The following is a 23,923-nucleotide window of genomic DNA, read 5'->3' as shown; positions in this document are numbered from 1 at the left end:
AACTGAAACTTTGGAAAAGTTTTACAGAATACAGTGATACTTCAGAACAGTTTGAGCAAGGAGTGCAGAACCTTACTGGCACCGTAGAGCCGGTGGTTTTTAGATCAGCAGAACGTAATTTACTGAAGTGAAATATGACCATCTATTTTTGTAAAAAATCTCAGGGATCTGGAATCACCCAAGTGGGCAGGTCTGTAATGGCTCCTATCAAACCAGCCTTACCTAGCCAAAATGTTAAGACGAACTTATAGTAATATGGGTTTGGGTTCACTATTGCATTAGAACAAGAACATTTGTCTGGTTCCTCTAAAGAAGGAGTGCTCAAATTAAGCCCATCCCACGTAACAGGGAAAACCTCCTCTTCATATTGGAGCTCCTTTGTTTCTCTCTAATGACTGTCCTGCCTTTCACTGACTGTGCTGGCCAGGCAGAGGCCAAAGCAACTCTTGGATTTACAGATGAGCAGTGCAAGCTCGTATCCCCTTTTGTGATTTTGTCTTATCCCCTTTTGTGATTTGCCCAAGCTCTACCATATTGGAGTAAGGATTGCTTCCAAGTCTGACTTCCATGTTGCAGGGCACAGAGTTATTAACCAGTCACTCATATCCCACCCTATTTTTTCCAGCTAAAATATTTTGTGAAATCACTACCTCAAAAGTTCACTCTTGATATTCCCAGCGGATGCCCTGCATGCCAAGTTTTAGTTGGATATGCCATAACTATGTCAAGCTCTCTTTGATGACAATGTGGTGGTTACCTTTGGTGCAGATTCAATTAGTTTACTATTCCTGCGATCCCAACCAGCTCCATCCAGGAAAAGTCCGCAGATATACACACCACCAATATCAGCAGGAGGAGGGCTAGTAACATCTTCTTTCATCATTTTTGTCACATCATTGTGTAAAATAACACTGTCAAGTGCCCAGCCTTTTGCTAAGTTAGCTCGAGTTGTCTCCTGCCTCATAGCTGTTAAGAATCCCTGAAATAAAGCAATGTTAAATAGCGGGAGAGAGAGAGAGAAAAAAGAAAGCTTGAACTTCACTTATTTCCCACTAATATTTCTTACTTGACTATAAAAATGATCTTCACAGCATGACACACTACACTCCAGAATTTCATATATTTATGGAATCAAGTTCAGTGTTTAAACCAAGCACTTTCATATAGAATCAAAATAATAAGCCCTATTATGTGTTTGGTATTGGTGAGTGGGTGCCAAAAAAGAACCCAAGTAAAACTTGTATTTAACATATAAAAGCTACGTGCATAAAAGAGCCCACCTGGCACACCTACTGTGCTGCTAGAAGTACTTAAGGCAGATAGAGAGAGATTCAACAAAGAGATCAGATTAATTTATTTGATTTGTTGTTGCTGCACACAGGAAATTGCCAAATCACAAATAAAACTGGCATTTCACAATGTACTCTGCAACTCTAGTTTTCCAATGGTAATATAATTAATTATTTACACTGTAAAAGTACTTTTCCATCTTAAAAGATCCCAAGGCACTTATTACTGAAATGCAGGCATCGGTGGAGGGAAACAAAGCCCCTGCTTAATGACATACTGCAAAACTGTGTTACATTATCTTTATTATATCTGCATTTGTTTGAAACTCAACTGTACTGCACAGTAAATTGCACAATACTTTTGAAATCCAGAATGAGATCCACTTCCTGCTCTAATAAGCTACAATCTAAGAGAAAACAGAAAAATAAAACATTATGGTGGAGGAAAGTGAGAGCTAAGAGAAAGTATAAGGATGAAGTTGCACATTACAATTAGACTACATTAAGGGCACTTAAAATGCAAGCTTCCACATGTTAAGGTGTCTTAAAAATTGTGTTGTAAAGTTATACCACTTTGGGCAAGGATTATCTTTGAAACCTGCTACCTAGCTTGAGTTGCCTTCACTTCTGGCTGCTCCACTGAGATAAAATGACAAATCTGTAATTCTCTAGCATCCCAGGAGGCACCACTCCCAGCGTGGACTAGTTATCCTTGAGAACTTGACAGTCCTGGACTGACAGCTAGGAACAGTAGGGCAGTGGGTGAGTGGGGAGAGGTGAGTGGGGAGGAGGGGCCTGGAAGCTTCTCATGGGCCCAAAACAGACCTACATCACTACCCCTGCTGGACCTGGGTGACTACCCAGCAGCTCCTCACCCACCTGCTCCCCCCTACTCCTCTTCTCCTTAGGGAGCTGCCAGGCAGTCACTAAGGTGGCTGGTGAGTGAGCAGGTAGCCATGGGGCCCACTGAGCAGGGCAGTCGTGGAGGCAATCCAAATGGGATGGGGTGACCTCTGCTTCCCTGACCCCCTTCACCCTCTTCCTCCTTCTCCTTTGGCCTATACTGCAGCTAAAGAGCCAGTGAGCCGGGCAGGCACAGGGCCAACTTGGCAGCTCCTAGTCATGCCCCTGCTCACCAGCCCCTTAGCAGCAGGTCAGAGCTGTTGGACAGTAGAGAAGGTATTAATGTGTGACTGCTCGCAGCATGTGCTACCTTTAACATAGTCTAACTTTCCTTAGAATTAGCATGTGCTAACTGTAATGTGTAATTATACCCTAAGACAGGAGACTAAAGAAGGAAGGAATCTCAGGAAAGATTTTGAAGGAGAGAGAAAGAGAGAGAGAAAACAATTGGGAGACAGATCAGGAAACTGCTCCAAACACAGAGGGCAGCAAAATTGAAGATGTAAACCCAAGAGTAAGAGAGGGCTAGAGTGTGGAAGCTGTAAGTGGATGGGAAGCAAATCAGACCAGGATGGGAGCAAGTAGGAGCTGTCAGCCTGCTTGGCACAGCCAGTCATGCTGGTCAGACACGTTCTCAGCTAAGCACGGGGGTGGATACAAATGGCCAGAACCCTCCAGCTGGGTCTAGCCACACACCCACTCCCTGCCACCGGAGTGGCCAGCCAGCCAGCATCAGCTGATCCCTCACCTCTTCCAATATAAACCCTGACCTGGAAAAGGAAATGTCTGGTCAACAAGGTTCAACCTTGTACCCAGGATGCTGCACCCTTGGCTTGTGCCATTACTGACTTCCTGACAGACTCTGGATACCTGACCCAGCTTGCCCGTGAACCCGAAGTTTGGCCTGACCCTTTGGATACCTGACCCAATTCTGGTTTGATTTCCTGGATACCTGACCCAGCTAGCTTCTTACCCCTCTGCCTGACCCTCTGGACCTCTGACTTGGCTCCCTGTGTGGATTTTCTGGAGCCTGGCTTGCTGGCTACCCTTTGCTCTGACTCAGCATGCTCCCCTCAGACCTCAGCTGCTTCTACTGACTCTGAGGGCACCCCCAGACCTAGTTGCCAATGTCCTGGCATGACAGGACCTGTGACAGTATTGGAAGGCAAGTGCTGGAAATTACTGGGTGAATAGATCTGTTACTATTCTTTAATACTTGCACTCTAAGCAACATAGTTCAGTACCAAATCCAAGGGAAGAAAGCCATCATCTCCTTGGTTCAAAAAGTCTGGAGTCAAAACCAGGCTGCTAGGCCAGTGGAAGTTGATGGAATTGGAGAACACTGGGTATGCCCACAAGCACTGTTTGCTGATCATTTCTTAGATACGTGTTACAATTTGAGTTATGAGAACTGAGAACTGGGAAAATGGGACTGACATCCCAGTGACCTGAGGTTGGTGCCTTCTGGCTCACATCATTCAAGAGAACCCAGAATGCATATTGTAAAATGGTTTCCTGCTAGGAAGAGAATTAGCTGGGAAGAGTTAATTAAGTTAAGGGTTAAAGGCCAAATTCTAGTATAAGAGACACTCATTGTGGCTCTAATGGAACTATTACAACACAAGTGACTGAATTTATGTTCTCCTTTGAGAAACTCCCATTTTTCCTGAAGGACTGCTTCGAAGCGCTGAGGGATTTTCACCTGCTGTTCAAGAGGTGACGAGCAACAATAGCAAAAACCTTTCAATATGAAGACACATGGGCTCCTGAACCTTTGCATCTCATTTCTCTGCCATATCCATGGGGATCATGTCCAGATCACCATGGACAACTTTACAATGTTCTATACCAAGAGACAGAGAAGTGCCGAATCTCTGCCTATGCAGAGTCAGTCAGTCAGCCTATGGCAATGGTGCTTAGACTACCAGATCCCCCTGTTGGTGCTATATTTACCTGCTCTCCAGAACATGACTGCAGAATGTGTAAGCAAAGTGATCTCCCTAAAGCACAAAAGGTAGATCAAGAGGTCAACGTTCAAGGTCATTCTGTGGCTGAGGAGCCTTCTGTATGAGTCCCCTCCAGCATTCCTGTGAGCTCTCCACAAGATGATACTGGACCTCATATATTCATCACCTTCACATGGGCAAAATGTTCCAGGATCAGGATTTCTTATTTCTATAGGTGAGAAATCCTAAATTGCTGATGATGATCCCAGATTAACTAACAGCAAGAGGAGGGAAGGTTCTTAAGGAATAAAAGAATCTGCCTATAGTCCTCCCTCTGGTAAAGGGCCCAATCCTGCAGTGGCGCTTAAATCTGATCCTCACACTCCTGATAAGATCACCACTTGAACCTATAGCAATGACCTGGGTAGACAAAGCCTCGACTGGGATGATCTATTTGGGGATGATCCTGCTTTGAGCAGGGGGTTGGACTAGGTGACCTCCTGAAGTCCCTTCCAACCCTGGTTTTCTATGATTCTAAGGAGCTCTCTGCTGCAGCTTTCCAGGAAAATGGTTTTCCTGGATGCAGTTACATTGGCAAGGTTAGTGGGTAGGATTCAAGGACTTCATGTAGAATCTACCATGTGATACTTTTCCCCATTATAAAGTAACTCAATCCAAATTCCTATCAAAGGTTTCCTCAGATTTTCACATGGGGCAGCAGATTAGCCTGTTGCTTCTCTTCTCGGAGACTAATTCCTCCTCTACAGAGGCTTCTCTGCATTTGCATGGACGTGGAGACGGCTCTAGCTTGTTACTTCCACAGAACAAAGTCTTTCAGAAAGTCTGTCCAGTTACTTGTGTCTGTATCTGAAAGCTCTCGAAACATCATCCCAGAGTTTAGCTAAATGGATCTTGGATTATATAAGAATGTTATGAGACCATAAGGGTGGACCCTCCCTGAGTAAAAAGTCCCATTCCATTACATCTTAGGCTACTTCCATAGCATCTGCATAATTGTGCCATGACTGCTATCTGCAGGGTGGCTACCTGGAACTCCATGCAAATATATATGAAGCTTTGGGCCACAATGCAAGCTTCTAGGACAAGTGCAGCACTTAGCAGAGTGGTCCTCCGGTCACTACTAGCCTAGGACTCTAAAACTCACCTACACATACACAGACACTGCTTTACAATATAGCCACCTGTGAGAACGTGCATGCAGTTACTCGAATGAGAAAATTACTTACTAGCAACTGAAGCTCTTTGAGATGTATTGCCCATGCTCACATTTGAATCCTGTCCTCCTTCCCCTCTTCCATGGAGTCTATATATATATAGGGAGACAGACAGACAGACAGACAGAGAGGCTGTGCAGCAGACAGGAAATTGAGGAGTGGGAAAAATGCATCCTACCCTTTAGACCCTTGGGACAGGACAGCAGGAAAGCAGAGCTAAAGTGAACTTCACACATTATCAGAAAGGCAAAAATTCTCCGGTGTGAGACAACCACCAGAGAGAACGTGCACACGGACAAAACATCTCAAATATCAGAGCTTGGAACTGAAGGAGCGAGATGCACAAATTAATGCCTTGGAGACACTGAATAAACAGAAAGGCACAGGAAGTCACCCAGGTACTGAAGAGCTGCTATAAGGAGTACAAAGCCTGGCTTTTGTTCCTTTTCTTTTGCAGTTATGGTAACTAATTGTTCACAATGAAGCTTGTTTCAGTTACTGGGAGCACATACCTGTTTCATTCAGATTCTGAAGTAACCAAGTCATTTTTTCCCCACACACCTGGACACCCTGCAGCATGCTTACAGAGGGGTGCTGATGTGGCCTGGAGTTTTGTTTTCTTTACCTTCTAATAACTCTTCTACCTTCTAATAATACAATCCGACTTTGACTCTTTGAATGATGAAGGATCAGCCAACTGCAGATGCTATGGAGTGGTAGATTCAAATTAGCTCGCTCTACTGGTTCCTCTTTACCTCACAGCCTGGGAGGTTTCCCTTTTGTGGTTTAAATTCCCCAGCTATATAATGAAATACTGTGGTGTTGTTTGGAAGTTAGTGTGTGCTAAGGAATGGAGTCACTGCATCTACCTTTCTTATTATTTGCATTCCCATGGTGCCTAACTTACATCTACTTTGGCTCCATGTTATTTTTGAGTCTGCAGCCAAAAATAAACCCTATCAACTCATGCTTCAAACCTGAAAATGTGGTAGTGAGGACACTCCAGAGACACTGTCATTGCTGCTGCTCCAGAAGCAGAGATCTTGAAAGCAGTGTTGAAGGGCACTCTTAGAGCATCCTCAGCACTGCATTTCGGAGTTGGGAGTGCATGGGTCTTACTTTTCACTGACAGCCTGAGCAGACATACCTTAGCAGGCCTAGTCATGCACTAGGACCCTAGTAGACTAGGTGCTTTACAAACACGGAACAAAAAGACAATCTCTGTCCCCCACAGCTTTCAACCTAAGTACAAGGTAAGAGACCATGAATACAAGCAGACAGGGAGCATAAGTACACAATAAGATAATATAGGTCAGCTTGACAGACAGATGCCTTGGTACACCCACAAGCTAGCAACTGCCAAGTTAAAATTTGACAGCTGACATCCTTTCTGACCTGCCTGGAACCCTGCTGCTACAGGAGAAAGCAACATTTGATTTTTGGCTTGCCTGCATTAAAAACAAAAACAGGGCCAAGGAAACAGCAGAGCAAAGTTATTTATTTGCTGGCTAAAATCAAGAGGTGCAAAGGTGTGGGAAAGGTGCTGGTATTTTGTAAACAATGGCTAATCACACTGCTTCAAATTTTTGTTTTAAATGTTGTCCCAAATTAATTCATGGGTTAGGAAGGATGGTCCTCATTTCACTCGACCTGGTTTACCTGGATCAGACATACATGGAGAATATTTTTTTGGAGTGGGTGCATCTACACATGCAATTAGCATGTACCAATAAACTCTGAGCAGTTTGTGCCAGTGTTTATTGCTCCCAGGTGCAGCATTTACACATGGGCCTAGGACTGCAGCATGTTGAGCTGGGGTGGAGCATCCCCAGCCACTTGCACGGGGCCTGGGTGGTCAGCCTGCTAGCCCAGAGCTGTTCTGCCCTGGCTCAGCTTGCTGTGGAGGGACTGGCTGAGGCACGAGGGCGCTACAGCGTGGGGTAGCTGGCAGGCAGCCCGGCACTGTAGCATCCTCGTGCCCCAGCCAGCCCCAGTCACCGTCTGCATATGCAGAACACTAAATAACTCTGCCATTGGATAGTACTTGTCCTGGACAGTACTATCTTACAGCAGAGTTAAATAATTTACTGTGCCCTAATAGGGGTGCATGTATAGATGGTGATGCTTTACTGTGAAGCTAACTACTGTAGTCAACTCCACAGTAAAGCGCAGGTGTAGATGCACCCAGTGGGTATGTCTACACATGCATTAATCCACTGTTGCTACTGCACATTAAGTTTAGTGCCTCTAATATAAGGTGTTAACTAAATGCACAGTAGCTGGTGCTACTGCACAGTAGCGAAGACACATGGCCTTTTTGTAATGCTTAATGTGCAGTAGATTAATTCTACTGCACATTGGCACATTAGCATGGCTTTGGCCATGACATCCTAAAGCCAGTTCTACTTCACATTAATCATCTTGTGTAGACATGCCCACTGTGTACATCTACACATGTGCTTTACTGCAGAGTTGACTGGGGAAATGGACCTGACCTTGCTCTTACTTACACCAATATAAATTAGAAATAATACTGAAATTCCCCTAGGGGAGAACCAGTGCAAGTGAGAGCAGAATCAGGCCCTGTTTTATAATGCAAGAACTTTTTGAACTCTGTAGTTTTATCTTGTTCTCTTGTGGTACCCATTACATTTATTCATAGAAAGATGTACAGAGACGGGAAAAGGGACATGACGTATCCTACCTGACTAGGACCTTTCCTACGCACTTCATCTTACAAATAAAAGGATTTTCTGAAAATGTGTAAGGCACTATAAATGAACCATTTTTCCAGTAGGATTAATGCTTGATCTTTCTGAGCCTATTTTAGTAGAGAAGAATTGATTTCTCCTGTACTATGGGATACTGAATTATTTTAAATTCATAACTATAACATTATTACTGACTAAATGCAGTATGGATCAATCAAGTTTTACAGGGCATTTTCAGATAATTGTCTCAAAATATTATGCCCACTGCAGCCTAGGTTATGATGCTGCAACTACAACAATAGTCTTCTGATGTGTGTTTGTTTTAATATACAATATTTGGGATTTTTCCAGGCACATTATGTATATAAAGACCATTAAAATTGTGTGTCTATGCAGTGTTTAAAATTCCATCTTTTTGAAGGCCCTTTCCAAATTGTGATGGTATCTTGTTTGGGCACATTCCACTCTGGTTACTTGTCTCCTTAATGAAGTACCCAAATGTCCTGAGCCAACAAAATGGCTCATTTTGGCTTGGAAGATTTCCAAACATGACACTAGACCAAGGCATGAACAATGCCAACTAATAAGGCCAGTTCTTGCTAGCCTTTACTTGAAAGACCACAAAGTTGAGTAGGAACATAGCTGGGAGTCTGTTCGGGGATACTTTAAAGTGTTTGTAGCAATAATAATTTAACTGGGTGTGAAGAAGGTTTGGGATGGGGTGGTAAAAGTAGCTACTACCTCAGCAACAGCTGATTACACCACTGCCATTGGCACTGTGGCAGCTGGTGTTCCCCAGTGCTCTCTCTCTGGCCTGTAGTGGAATATAACCATGTGTCTTTAACAAAACCAAATCTGAAAGTATAATAGCTTCTTCAAAACTATTGGTCTACTTCAGGGGTGGCCATAGTTACTCCCCTGTGGGAGCCACATCTGATTCTCCACCAAAGTTCAAGAGCTGGGAGGTGGCGGGAGGGAAGGGTTGCTGAGTGACTTGGAGTGGAGTTGATCAACCTCCCCTGCACACCCACCCTGCGATGGGCACTGGCCACAGGTTCGGGCTCCTGCCGCCGCAGCACCAAGCCACTTTGGCTTTCCTTGTGGGGAGTGCACCCTGGGGTAAGTGGCATGGCTGCAGCCCCTGTCCCAGCACCTGAGCTGGCAGTCTTGTGGGGGAGAGAAGGAGAGAGAAGGGCGGGCCCGGGGGGTGCTCCCCGTGGGGAAAGTTGGAGCAGTAGGAGGTGTTGGGCTGCGCTGTCTCCTGGAGCTGCCTCCGGGAGAAGGGGCGGGGGGCGGCCTTTGGCCAATTTCCAGAGAGCCGCAAGTACTGTGCCATGGTTTGGCAACCTCTGGTCGATTTTGTTACCATTTGACCTGGGACTCCTACATCCTCAAAGAACAGGCTGCTTGGCACTATGAAACCAAAAGGATAGATTGCCTTATAACCAGTCTGAATAGTCATCTGAAGATCCTCCATGATCAATCCTGGAGAGTATTTGCTACTGCCATCACTTTTTTTATTCTAGACAGTTCCATCACCTAGGTTGCAGAATGACCTGGGTAACCAGAAGAAGTGGTCTGCAATCAAATCAGGTGAGATTCAACAAGGATAAATGCAAAGTCCTACACTTGGGGTAAAATAACTGCATATTAAAAAAAAAGCCAACAGCATACTGAGTTGTATTCATGGGAGTGTCACTCACAAATCAAGGAAAGTAATTCTTTTACTCTGCTCAGCACTTGCGAGGCCTCACCTGGAGTACGGTGTCCTGTTTTGGGGCCCACACTTCAAGGATGTAGACTGTTTGAAAACACTCTAGCGCAGAGCAACGAAAGTGATTAGGGGCCTGGGAAGCAAGACTTAGAGGAAAAGCTAAAAGAACAAGGATTATTTAGTTTGGAGAAGAGAAGACTTGTGGGGAGGGGAGGGTGGCTTTGAGAACAGTTTTCAAATACCTGAAGGGGATACAGAGAGGATGAAAATGGGCTTGCCTTAGTGGCTGTAGGGGACAGGACTAGGACAGTGGCCTCAAGCTGCAGCAAAGGAGATTTAGATGACAGATTAGAAGGAACTTTCTGACCATGAGGGTGGTCAAGAGTAGGAACAGGCTACCTAGAGAAGTGGTGGAATTTCTATCCTTGGAAATTTTTAAGAGCAGGCTGGACAGACACTTGGCTGGTATAGTTTGGTCAGGGACGATCCTGCCTTGAGCAGGGGGCTGGACTAGATGACCTTGTGAGGTTCCTTTCAGTCTTACACTCCTATGATCTGCTAACATTCAAGTTACTCACAGCTACTTGCATGTCTTTACAGTAGCTATCCTTAGATTCCACAAAACATTACTGGCCAGAAGCTCTCAGAAAGAATTTCCAGATGCCATAGTGCCCAGAATCTTTATGAATGGGCACACGTACCAGCCTAGTTCATATATTATATCCCAGGGAATTATGCACAGAAAAATTCAAAATTATAAAGGATCTTTTTTTTTTTTTTTTTTACAAATTAAACTAAATATAAAAATATTAGAACCTTCTTTAGAAATATATGCAGGTACTTGCGTGCATGGTGGGGGTTGGTTGTGTGTGGGGGGAGTTTGTGAAGGTATGGGAGTGTGGGTGTATGGGGGGTTATCAGGGGGTTGTGAAGGGGTGTGTGGGGTTTGTGGGTGGGTGTGGGCTTCCCTGCCACGCGCCTGCCACCGTGCACCCGCTCTGCCTTATGCCCCCCTCGCTCCTACAAACAGCCCCCACTGCCACCCCCTGCCCAAACAGCCCCTGCCACCAGCAGCTTCTTGGGGTGCTCCTAGCTATAGCAGGCAGATCCCCCAGTGGTGTGCAGCTCCGGCAAATCCCAGGGGTTGCATGCGGTGGCATGGAGCCAGCCCAGTTCAGCTTGCTGACAGGTGTCTTTGGGCCAGAATGGGCTGGCTCCATGCCAGCATGTAGGGGTTGAAGCACTGCAGGCAGGAACTAAATGCAGTCCTAGGCACTCAGCTGCAGCTGCGCACTGCCAGGAGCTCTGCCTGTCCTGGCCAGGAACGCCCCAATGGCCTGCAACTGGCTGCTGCTGCTGCTGGCAGAGGCTGTGCACCATAGGGTGGGGGGCATGAAGTGGGGAGCCTACACACACCCCCATGCCCACCCCCGCCCCCTTCTGTAGGCAGTAGCTGCCCTTCCCATTCACCAGCTACACCCAGGGAATTACGTGATATTAAGCGATTATGTACAGCCATACATTTTACATGCCAAATTACACATGCGCATAATTGCACAATTCCCTGGGGCGTAACATATAGCTGCTATATAGATGATCTAGGCTGGTATCTTTCTTCCTTCCTGCACCCTCAGACATTCGCTTTGCTGTGTACCTTTTTCTATTTGTTTGTAATTTTGGACACAGCAAGATAAAAGCTGTGGGTTTTTTTCTCTATATATACACATTACCTAATCCAGTATTGTGTGCTGTATAAAAAGTGAACAACACTTCACAGCTCATGTCCACAGGGGCTCAGAACCAAGTGCCATTTTCCCCACGTGTACCCGTCTTTAAATTTTCTTCTGAATTGTATTTATGGTGTGCTCTAGGGAATTTTTAAATAGATTAATGAAACTATTATGACAGGTGAATGGAAAAAGAAAGTAGTATTTGAAATGTGAAGGAACCCATTTAACAAACTCATACAGATCTGAATTATAATAATCTGAAGGTACTTCCTGCTGTTTCAATAATGAGAATTTGGTTTAAGTAACATCTGCTCCTTAAGGTTTGGAGTTTATTTAGCCCACGATTCAAATACTGATTTAGCCAGAAGCTCTACTATTTGGCTATTTCTCAGGATTTAGGACAATTGCACTGAGAATGATTTGGCAATCTTACTTGTGGGTTAAAGAATCCTGTCATCCAGAACTGATTTGGTCGACCATCCAGCAGCCAACTGCTAAACTGCTGGTTTCTCTCAAGAAGCTCAGTAAACCAAAACCCCAAAGTTGCGGACTCCCAAGAAATTTTGAACCACAGCTTTGGAATTCTGGCGTCATACATATTATCCAGTGCGTCACGCAAATCTTCTGACATAATAATGGTTCCTGAAAGATAAATAAAAAATTCAGAATGAGACTTACCCTGACTTTCAAAATAAATTTAAACTTATAAAACAATATTCTGAAACCAAAGGAGCTTCTGTTGTTCCTAATTACAAAATTGTTAAAATGGAGTCTTGTGTTTTCACATAGCAAATATCTGCAACAGGACTCAAACCATGGTTAATAATGACCAAATCATGTTTATTATGAGTATAAATCACGATTTTTTTTCCTGACAAGTTTTTTTCCCCCTCATTGATATTCATACCTCTGCTTGGAAATCTGAATAATTACAAAAATAGTTTAATATCCACCTTCTGTATAACATAATTGATACACATATTCTATATATGCCATCTATATTTTCAGTATGTATTGACAGCTGAGAATCCATTCATTGCCATTAATTGTTATTGATAATGTCTCCATGCATTTTCATTATCAAGAGTCCCCAGCACTGTAATATTAGCTGAATGTGGGATACAGGCAAGAATTTTCCTTTTTCAAGTGGCACAGCAGACACATGTTCTACATATACTAAAATGGCCTGCATTAAAAGTGGCACTCATTGCTTATACCATGCTTCATCAGTGCCAGCACATCAAGCAAGTCAAGCTGTTTGGCATCAAAGAACAGTTCCATGAAAAACCTGGCATATACCAACTTCCAGAAAGACAAGATCATTACTTAGGGTAATTTCAATGCTCATATTGAATCAAACCATCTAACTGGGTAGGTATTATTAGTAAACGTGGCTTTGGAAAATGCAACCACAATGGTCTTTATTCCTAACAAAATTTTCCACACATATCTTTATAATTACAAACAACTGGGGTTTTTTTTGTTTTAAATAAGAACTGAGCTTCATAGATCTTTCCTGCTCCAAACACTGGCATTTGACTGATTACTTCACTGTCAAGAAAGAAGTTGCTTAGTCCATTGCATTATCCATGCAAAGCTCCATTTGTATCAAGCCACCTAACAAGACTTTAAGGGAAAATGTCTCTGAAGAAGTCATATATCAAAAGATTGAAGTGTGATACTGTAAAGCAAGAGCTACAGAAGGCAGTAGAATTGCAGCTAAATATTAGTATTAAAACTTCTGGCAACAAGGAAGCTGATTGCAGGTGCTTCAAGGAGCCTGTGCACACAGCTGTTGTGAACATTCTAGGAATGGTGTTCTATTCTTTCCTGGCCATCTGAGTAGCCATTTTGGACACCTAGGCTAGGGACAGACATTACACATAAACCGGTCAAAATGATGAAAAACTGGTTTAAACCTATAACACAACAGCCATTCAGCGCACATGAACCAATTTCAAAATGGCTGAAGCTGGTTTACGATAAACCTGTTTGAATGTCGTATCAGACTTAATTGATTTGGGTCAAGCCAGTTTATACAATGTCTGTCCCAGACCCCTTCCTGGTTTAAGTTAAGCCAGAATCCCACATGCTTTGCAGCCCTGGGCTGCAAAGAACAGGCTGGGCCTGCCCCTCTCTTCCCTGGCCAGAGATCCCGGGAAGACTGCAGGCCCAGCAGAATCTACTTGGTTTCCCTCACTGCTCAAGCAATAATTCCCCCCTCCCTCCCATCTCCCACACCTCAGACCCAAGCCCCATGGACCCTAGTCATGTGGTATGCTACCTAATGCTGAGAGGGAGGGAGGGAGTGTGTGTGTGTGTGTATGTATCTCCAACTTCGTTGGGACAGGACAAAGGCAGACAGAACAGTGTCTACTTAGGGCTTTTTGAAGCTAATCAAGAGGTCAGCTGGTAATTTCCCTCCTTGGAACAAGGTGTTTAAGAAGAGCTTGAACTAATGAGAGGGGCTTTTGTTTTGCTAACAGCCTGATAAACACTGTGGTTTTATCAGCCCCTCCTGCTGGTCTGCAGCCCTGTCAGGTTTGCAGACAGGGAGAGGGAGACTGAAAAGCTTGGTATTATCAACAGATGCATGCACTGCACATCCTGCTTTGCCTCAGAGTGCTAGCAAGGGCCTGGGGTTCGGCAACACTCCTGTCCCTTGACAAGTGAGCCGGGGAAAAGCCTGAGATGGTGAAAGCCAGGGTGGGGGTTTAAACCCCTCCCTAATCAGGGCATCCTGCCAGGGCCTGGCCACCCCACCCCACCAGCTCAACAATGTCAAAGGGAAGGGATGGCTGCTTTAGCACTCCCCTCCCCCACCCCCATCCCCACCCCGGGCTTCTATCCTGAGCTACTGCATGCCATTTAGGTGACTGGGAAAGAATAGCATGCTAGTAGGGATGTCCAGGAACATCAAGACTGGTTCAGTGAGAATGCTACAGGTACAAAGAAATCATTTGAGAAACATCACTAAAATTCAATTTAGATAACTGACAAAACCTCAGCACTCAAAAATGTACTTTTTATAATATGCATAACACTCCAATCTAAACTGAGAGCTATGCGTGATACCTGGCAAAGCAAAAGAGCAAATGAGTTACAGTCATACTTTGACTGAAGTGATACAAGGAAGTCCTATGGTGGTTTTAAAACAGTGAATAAACCTCATCCAAGTGTTTCCATCCTTGTTATGAAATCTGATGGAAACGCCCTCCTGACTGAAAAGAACTAAATCTAGAATGGCAGGCTGTCCTCTTCAAAAACCTGCTTTCCGTGGAATCCAGCATCAGGGATGTGGCCACTGATCAACTCCCTCAGCAGCATACCATCAATTAAATTCTTGCCAATTAATCTATCACTTTAAGGACTGTAAAGGCAATCATACTGATCTAAAGTAGCAAAAAACCTGGCGCTCATGCTATTCCAACTGAAGTCTATATAACTGATAAAATTATTTAATCTAGTCTCTCACAGGACATGTGTACATCATCTCTGTAATGAGACTACAGCTCAAAACTGAGCCCCACCAACCTGCTCCTGCTGCTGCTGCTGCTCTGCATGCTCCAAACCCAGAATGGAGGTTCTGCAAACCCTTGAGGGACATCCCCTGCCACCACTCTCAAGGATGCTAGAGACACTGATTTCAAGAATGGTGATGGGGACTGCCTCTAGAGCAACCTCACCACATCAGTTTCAGGTTTAGAGTAGGGAGAGTGGGAAGGGGTGGGTGGGTTTTTGGTTTTGGTGGTAATCTCAAGACACTGCACAGGAAGTGTCCATAGTGCTCTTTTGGGTGATATGGCATAGTGGAGCAATCTGCCAAAGTACAAAGGTACTTCTATGTTTCATATATAAAGTATTATATATGAATAACACACACACACACACACACCTCAAGATCGCAGAAAGCAACTAACAGCATGGGGAATATGTATATGAGTAATAGAAAGTATCTTTGTACTTTTGCAGATTACTTCATATAGGTTGCTGCCAGTTCAGGCATGTATATAAGCATCCATGCAAACAAGGCCATACATTTATATAATGTGCATATGTGACCATTGCCAGGGCATTTCATTATATATATAATGTTCTGTTTATATATAAGATTCCCTGACAATGGTCACATATGCACATATATGGATATATGGCCCTGTGTTCATGGATGATTATGTATGTACCCAAACTGGCAGCAATGAAATATGATGAAGTATGAGTGAAACACCTCTCATCATTATGTATGTGTGTGTGCATGCATGTGTGACCATTATGAGGGAATCTCCTTACTAATGGTTGCTGGCAAGATCCTTGCAAGCACCATACTTAGCTTCTTCACTTGCCATATTGCAGGGAAATTTTGCCCACCAGTAAATAAGGATCAAGGAAAAAATATCCAACCTTTGTTGTACAGCAAGTGGAAGAGAAATAAAAAAGAGCAGAATATTGATTTAATCTGTGTCTTTGCTGATTTTACAAAGGCATTTGACACAATCAGCAGAAAAGGCTTCTGAAAATTTCTAATATTGGGCAGACCAGGTGTCCTGACATATACATTGTAATGGTTAGACAAATTCATGATGGGATGATGGAACGAGTGATGGGAAGTGAGACTATCTCCACGCCATTTCTAGTGGCAAACATATAAGAAGGCTGTGTCCTTGTACCCATACTATTTAGTGTCGTTTGTTCACATACTGCTGGTTGTTTTCTGTGGTCTTGATCTAACTATCTGGACTAGATTCAGAACTGATGCATAGCTATTTAATCCCTGATGTCTGTGAGTGAAAACAAGCTTGCACACATACAAAGTTGTTTTCACTGGGTGATGACTCTGCCCTAGTTGCTCGTTCTCAGGAAGATATGCATTGCAGCTACATGCTCACATTTTGGACTGATTATTAGTTTTAAAAAGTCAGAGGTTATATATCAACCTGTGTCTGGTAAACCCTACATACCACCAATCAATGGCATATGCTTCAAGCTACAGGTGAATTGATCCATCTGGGTCATTCTCACACAAAGTTCATTCAATGATGAAGTTTCCAACAGAATCACTATAACACAGACAGACTTCAAAAGATTACATGAACATTTAAGAGATAGAGAGGTATAAATTGCAGACAAAATTAAAAAATTCTAGAACCATGTGAAGCACGAACAACCTACAGCTATCATGTCAAGCAACTGAAACATTTCCATCTAAAGCAGCTAGGAAAGCTAATGAAAAAGATGGCATAAGAGAATTCCAAATACTAGAGTACTCCAGAGAGTAAATATATGTCAGATATACTATGATTATGAAGGTACAACTGAGGGGCTGGACAAATGTAGTCAGAGTGGCTTTAAAAAAGGAGGACAAACTTCTGGTCACACTGTGACTATAGCAAAACAAGTATAGCAAAAACATTCCAACTTTTACATTGCTTTAACTCTGTCAAAGTTAGGGTGATTTAGCTCACTTGTATCCTATAGTAGGAGTGCTTAATCCCATCTGGCCAACAACTGTGTCATCTGGCCCATGGGGCTTCTCACGGGTCTGGAATTTTGCAGTGGGGGGGAGCAGTGGCACCACTCCTGTGCTGCCAAATTTCTGGACCTGCGGGGAACCCTGGCTCTACACACTGAATTAGGCGCACCACTGTCCTATAGGATTATGAACATGTGCCAAAGCATCACAGCTGATGCATCCTACTGAGCAGGAACTCTTTGTCCCTTTTAGAAGCTGCTCCAAGTGCATGTGTGTCTGTAGCTTAAGGTGGCCTGGCTGATGCAGTATGTCTGATGATAACTAGCTCCCCAAGAAAATCCCTTATGAGCAACTGTACTGTAGGCAATGGAAAAAATACACGCGCTATCTAAAAACAACCTTGAATCAATGCAGTGTTGATGTTTAAAGCTGAGAAATGGTACAAATTGGTCCATTATGCCATAAAGAATTGTGAGAACCAATGCATCAGACATGCAGTGTACAAGTGACAGCCAAAAGTCTGGGCATCAGGGTGAATCCACCCAGTCTATAATATCCACTCTCATGTCTCCAGTCTGTAACCATATTATAATAAGCTGAGGCACAGCTGGAGCAGATTCTGTCCCAGGCCCAGTCTCCAGATGTGGGTAATCAAGCTCAATCATCTCTCAGGGAGAGGCCCCATTCACAGTGCCTATATAAGCCCAGAGCAGACAGTAAAGAGGTGTCAGGACAATAAACCATCTTGTACTTCTGGCTTGCTTGGAACTTCGAAACCTGACTCTGTGTCACTTTGCAAGGTTATACAGTTGGCTAGAAGAACCTCAAAACAACACTCTCTCCCATCTTTGTAGTCTCTTTACTTTTGCTTCAAATTCCCATGGCCAGGTACTCTGGGACAAGGAAAGGTAGCGGGCCTTCTTAACACCCCCTTAACTGGGCTTGGGGTTCAATTTTCTAGGCCCTGATAGAGTTGGGATCTATGGTTATGCTTTCCCTGGGGGACCCCTCAGCAGGCTTCTCCCTTGTCCACTGCCAGCTGCCTCTGGTGCTTTAGGGATCAGCTATGCCATCCAAGGGGGACATGCTGAAGCCTCCCAACTAAGGGAATACAATCTCTGCTTCATTTACATGATATGAAGACAGAAAGGAAACCATGTCAGGCAGGTAGTGTTGTGTTACACATGACAACACTATTAAAATAACCCTGCATGGTGACTCACAATTGCTGCTGAACATAAGGCACTCAGACTTCTGGTCAGGACATGAAGCAAACCCAACAGAAGGATGGTAGAAGCTGAGAAGATGTTCTCACTTTCCTGGCCCTGGCTACAACTTTGCATTAATAAGCTTAGTGAGTAGGAGTCAGCTTTGGCAGCAGGGATACAGCACTTAAATTTTAGCACCCTAGCAGACCATGTGCCATCTGTAGCATTGTTATACTGTACATTCATGCAGATGACATGCTTTGTTAAAAATAAAAATTGCGCATTGAAACTGAATTTATTACAAAATGAGACCAATATAAGCAAATATCCTGCAGAATGTATGCACACCCAAACAACACTGCGATGGATGCCTTAGAAATACATCAGAGACATATGATTTATTGAGTGAATATAATTCTACTACCTAAAATATCAGAGGGCAGGTATCCATAAAGGGACTGACTGAATAGCCTATGACTTTATAAGTGTCAAGCTATAATGTTCCATGAACCTCACTTGCCTACTGTTTTTAACTAACTTATTTTGGGATTTTGTGTGATGGTGTTCCCTTTCTTGGGTGCAACAAAACCAATATGAAGTTGACAGACTAAAGGTCAGACCATTTAAAGACTTTGGGAAATGTTTATGTTTCTAAAATAACACGAACTGTATGCAACTCTCTTGCACACAGATTAAAGCTTTTAAAAATAGGTTTCCTCTTCCCAGTTGCCCTGAGTTAATACCATCTCATTCTCAAAGCATGTCCAAATTCATTGAAGTGATGAACAGAGACTACCGTAGGTGTTCAATTTAATAGCAGAGTTTTGTCACCAATTAAAATAATTATGTCAAGCAGCTACAAAACTACATTTTAAAACATTTAAATTATTGTGTGAATCTTAATTTAGAACGACTCATATAACAGTATGAATGCTTTCTTCAGATGTTACTAGCACTTCCATTATTTTTAAGCAGTAGCCTCTTGTTACTATTTGGTCTACCTAACCCACATACTAAGCTGGATCTGAATAATTTTGATTACAGACAGGTTTGGGTATAGTCTGTAACTTGATTTCTCTCATTTGGGAAGGTCTGTATACAAGCCAGAGATATAAAAATCATATCCAGATGTTAGGGATCTTACACATTGTTGCAGGCAACTGTTGCACTTAGAGCCCGATTCTCTTTTCAGTTGCATAGATATAAATCAGGAATAACAGCCAAAGAAATTAGACAGGGATAAAACCAGCATGAGGAGAGAGTTAAGCCTCTCATTTCCATAATCATATATTACTGTCAAGGTAATAGGGACTGTGCCTTTGCCACACAGAGGGTGCATCTACACAAGATGCTAAAAGCGCAGGAGACTAATTCTACTGTACATTAGTGCTTTGCAGCAAAAGCCATGCTAATGCACTAAGGCACAGTAGAATTAGTCTACTGTGCATTAGTGTCACACAAAAGATGTGTGCCAGTGCTATTGTGCAGTAGCGCCAATTATAGCTCTTTAAGTTAGTACCTGTTATTACAGGTACTAAGCTTAATGCGCCATAATTACGGCACATTAATGCACATGTAGACATGCCCAGAAGGTCTGTGTGAGGTGTTGTGAAGACCATGCTATTCCTATGCATAGCTGGTAATAAAGCTCTTGCTTTATAGAGTTCTTGCAAACACTTCCAGCACTATGTGACCACATAGTTACTACACTGTCAACTTTTTCTACTCTCTCTCAAGTTCACAACTCAAGTAAGAGGCCTGACTATCTGACATTGTTTCTGGATCCTACTGCCCTTTAATAGGTGCTCTGGGCCCCTAGTTTACCAGCCCAGCAACTCCAAGTGAGCCCTCTTCCTCCTGGAGCCTATGGGGGTTGCTGATTAAAGCAATTCGAAAACAGTTTCTTCAAAGACAAGCCTTATTTATTCACCCAACAGCAAAGAGAAGGCAGTAGAAAGATGCAAACAAGAGGCCTAAATAATATTTCCCCTTACCTAAATTTTCATCTCTTTTGCAAACTTTATTTCCAGTCCAGTCACCTCCACTTCTAGGTTTGCAGAAGTAATCTGTATGCTCTTTGTGTATCCCCTTGCATCTTTGTCAATACAATTTTCTGAGCAGCCCTTGGTAAGTTACTGAACACCCTTTCTTGTTTTAGACCCTAGGTCCTTTAACAGCGTATTATCCCAAATGATGCAAGACGTCAACATGAGAAAAGGGAACTGTGAGAATCTGGCTGGACCCAAGCAGCAGCATTTCACAATTTATAGCTCCCTCCAGTCCAGATTAATCTCTCAAGGACTTTTGGGATTCTTTTAGACAGTAACTTGTCTTTGTCATTACTTTTTGTCCTTTTTGTTTCTTCCCTGATGGACTCTATTGATTTAATTCCTTATAGTCAGGTAACATCAGACAACTGTGGAGAATATGATATATGTAAAAAAATAATACACGTAGGGTAGAATTCCATTTCACCTAGGTCCTCCATTACAGGAACAGGGAGACTTATGCGCTATTATGAAGGGAGATCCTACCCCTAAAATGGGGCACTTACATTCCCAGAGAGGTAACAGAATTGCTCCTATGCTTTAGTTAGGTAACTCAGTATCAAGCTTCAGTTTGGTTTACAACTAGGAGAAACAGAATTCTGCATCATTTTTCAAAATAGCCATATACACTATTCAGTAAGGCCATATACAAAGTAGCTTTGCATATTGTTTAGAAGATTTACCAGCTCAGGAACCAAATCTGTTTACCAACGTATTTATCATCAGGACTGGTAATAAAGAGAAAATTAGTACCAATATTTTATTTGCCAACCCAAAAAAGAAGAAAAAAAATCTTATTCCAAGGAAGGCCAGTAGAACTCTGTAAGGACACTGCTTAAAAGTGTCATAACCCAAAGGTATGATTTTGTGTGTGCTTCGGCACCAGAATTATCCCCGCCAAATTGCAACTTCATTGCACGGTGGAGTTTTCTGCTGCGGAGGAAAACTCTGGTGCAAGGACGAGTTTCCCACCTATTTGCAGCTTCTTTTGCAGGGTGCATTGCTCAAGTTGCAAGAGAAATGCACGGTGCAAAAGAGTTCCCGCCACCCGCATGCAAATTTGTTCCCCACTATTGGCTAGTTCTAAATTATTCCCACGTGGCAGCTAACGATTGGCCTGTTAGCCATATAAGAGGCTTGAGCGGTTTCTGCCCAAGCCGAAGAGGACTCCACATCCATTTCGTGGGGACTCTGGGTACACGGCAGGGAAGTAAAGACCCCTGTGTGAGATTCAGAGGAGCTTGGCAACCTGATCCATCGCCCACCTCTTCCCGTCTTCAAGCGATAAAAATTATAAGACATATCTACGAGTCCAATTTTGGTGGCGCGCTCACCCAGAGCATCCGGAGCTCTGTTTCCGTGGAGCCTAGCAAACTCCACGTGACCGTCCGTGTTGTCTTTGTCTGTAACCGCAACTCAAGCAAGTTTTCCAGCTCACACCACGGCCATCTCTGGTGTAAGTAAACAATCTTTAAAACTACCGCTATGAGTCTGTGCCTAATTCTAGCTTGTCGCGCCCCTCTCTCCAACCCCGCATGCCCGGGCTGCTGGCCACAGCCCGCGTGCAGCACGAAAAAGGGCCCGGCTCGCGCCCGGCCCACACAAAAAGGATCTAAACTATTTAAAAGTTGTTTTTGTTTCCCTCGGTTTGTCCAAAGTTTGTAAGGTTTCTTCTGAGCAGTCTTTGATAATCATCACCTTACCTAGTATGCATACATTTCTTAATAAAGCCAAAAATCAACTAATCTAATTTTGAAAAGAATGATCAGAGGAAGCCGGCTTCATCAGAATCAGGAGAACAGAAAACATTGAGAGTTGCTGAGCCAAGCTATTTTTTAGTTCTGAGGTGGCAAGAGACAGACTTTTTTTCCCCAAAATAGTCTAACAAATACAGATTTTCCATTTGCTATAATTCATGACTGCCTTTACTGAAATCCTCCAGACATTTTCAAATAAAATTCTAGGAGAGGACTACTCTGATGTCTCCTTCTGTATCTCCCATACAACCTATGGGATCATCAGTGAGGAAAGAATCTAGGACTTTTCAGCCTCATTGCATGAATCAAATGACCTAAGCACAAATATCATTAGCTTTGGCTGCAGTAGGCCTCTTTTTCATCTTTGTAGCTAGCTGTTAAGAAAAGGGGTTCTAAGTTGTCTTCTGTCATGGCCACGTTTATATGCGTAAGCATGATCAGCTCCATTAGTCTCAGGTTTTCCCACTGTAACATCAGTGTACAATGATTTGCCTAGTTCCTAGGGATAATCTGAGGTCAAACTAAATCATGTTTGTAAAATGCTATGTGCAGAGTATTACATCATTACATTGAAATTGCAGACGGGAGTAGAATTCAGAGCCTCTTTTGCCTCCTTCTTCCAATGTCACGGCCTTTCAAGAAGAAAAACAACAGCTTGTATACCCACATACCTCAGGGACTCTTCATGACACTTATTTTTTTATGTAAGGTCCTAGATATTTCAACATGTTGACTGTGCACCTTAGGGTTCATATATGGCACTGATACAATGGTAACGAAACACCTAAAACCAATCTACAAGCCAGCCTCCACCAAATAGAACAACAAAGAGCTGAAATCAAATGATGAAATGGCTTTTAATAACATGTCAAGTCCACAACGGAAACCTATGAAAACTAATGAAAAGCACCAGTACTTACCAAGATCAAACTCTTATTTCAAATTTGGGATTTCCATACCAAGCCTTTTCTGAGTTTATACGGGAACAGAAAAATTAGAAACATATCTAAGAATGCATCACTTTTTGCTCTCCAGTATCCTTATCCGCGTTTTCTCAAATTTTTCAAGCTGGCATAAATTTATGATTAAAGAATACTAGAACATTGCTTATTGATATCCTAAAATTAGGGGTGCCAAAAGTGTAGTTATAATAAGAAGTGTGTTTAAGTCTTGAAGAAATTCTCCATAATGAACGTCACAGTGACTTTGAAGTCAAAATTTCCATTAATTCTCTTTTGCTTGCTTTCCATTTAGGTCTCATGGCTTATGCTGCAGGTGTTTACACAGTACTTGCATTACTAATATTATAAAGTCTGAAGAACAGCCCAGATTCAGCTAGCTGCAGAAACAAATCTTAATTTATTATAGGTTGTGCAAAAGCTTTCCAGGGGAAGTGTAGTATTCTGAAGTCATATGCTAACAAGAAAAGTATTTTTCTTCTAACAGTTTAAGCACTGTGTAAATAGCTATGCAGATACTGTGATCATATGACACATGAAAGACGTAAGGGATAATAAATCTAAGGCCAACTGCATAGCTTTTATGAATTTTATTTTTCATGAAGTCAGCAGTTCCAAAGGTTTACTATAAAAGCACAAAGTAGTAAGATAAAAGAAATAAATGACAAATGGCTCGAGTTTTATGACAAAAAGTGAATGTGAGAAATATTAATAAAGCAAGTGTAGAGTTTTGTTTATGGAGTACTAAGCAGGTAACACAGCATGAGAGAAATCCAAAATAAAAGGCTGCATCTATTTTCCTTGCTGGGACTATGATCTCAGTTCTCACTGCTGCCAGCATGTCTGACTCTGCGCTTACACACTACCTTTGTTTCTGGCGTTACAGAAGCTGCTCGAGGGTCGGGGGAACCCTCAACAAATCCTGTTCCCGTCATTTTGATTTGTGAAAGTGA

The 23,923-nt window shown here is 42.9% G+C and overlaps 1 protein-coding gene across 1 annotated transcript in view; it reads right to left on the bottom strand.

Moving 5' to 3' along the window:
• LOC102384022 (dynein heavy chain 5, axonemal-like) overlaps positions 1-23,923 on the bottom strand; it is a 303,673-nt gene that overhangs the window by 3,210 nt on the left and 276,540 nt on the right. The window contains exons 74-75 of the mRNA XM_025201485.1: positions 11,962-12,170; positions 758-979 (exon numbers count right to left, since the gene is read on the bottom strand). Of these exons, the coding sequence (XP_025057270.1) occupies positions 758-979; positions 11,962-12,170 (431 nt within the window). The remainder of the gene's footprint in view (positions 1-757; positions 980-11,961; positions 12,171-23,923) is intronic.

Source organism: Alligator sinensis, unplaced genomic scaffold (genome assembly GCF_000455745.1).
Source record: "Alligator sinensis unplaced genomic scaffold, ASM45574v1 scaffold386_1, whole genome shotgun sequence".
NCBI classification, from domain to species: Eukaryota; Metazoa; Chordata; order Crocodylia; family Alligatoridae; genus Alligator; species Alligator sinensis.
The sequence above is the reverse complement of the archived record's forward strand: the minus strand, read 5'-3'. Positions and strand labels throughout refer to the sequence as shown.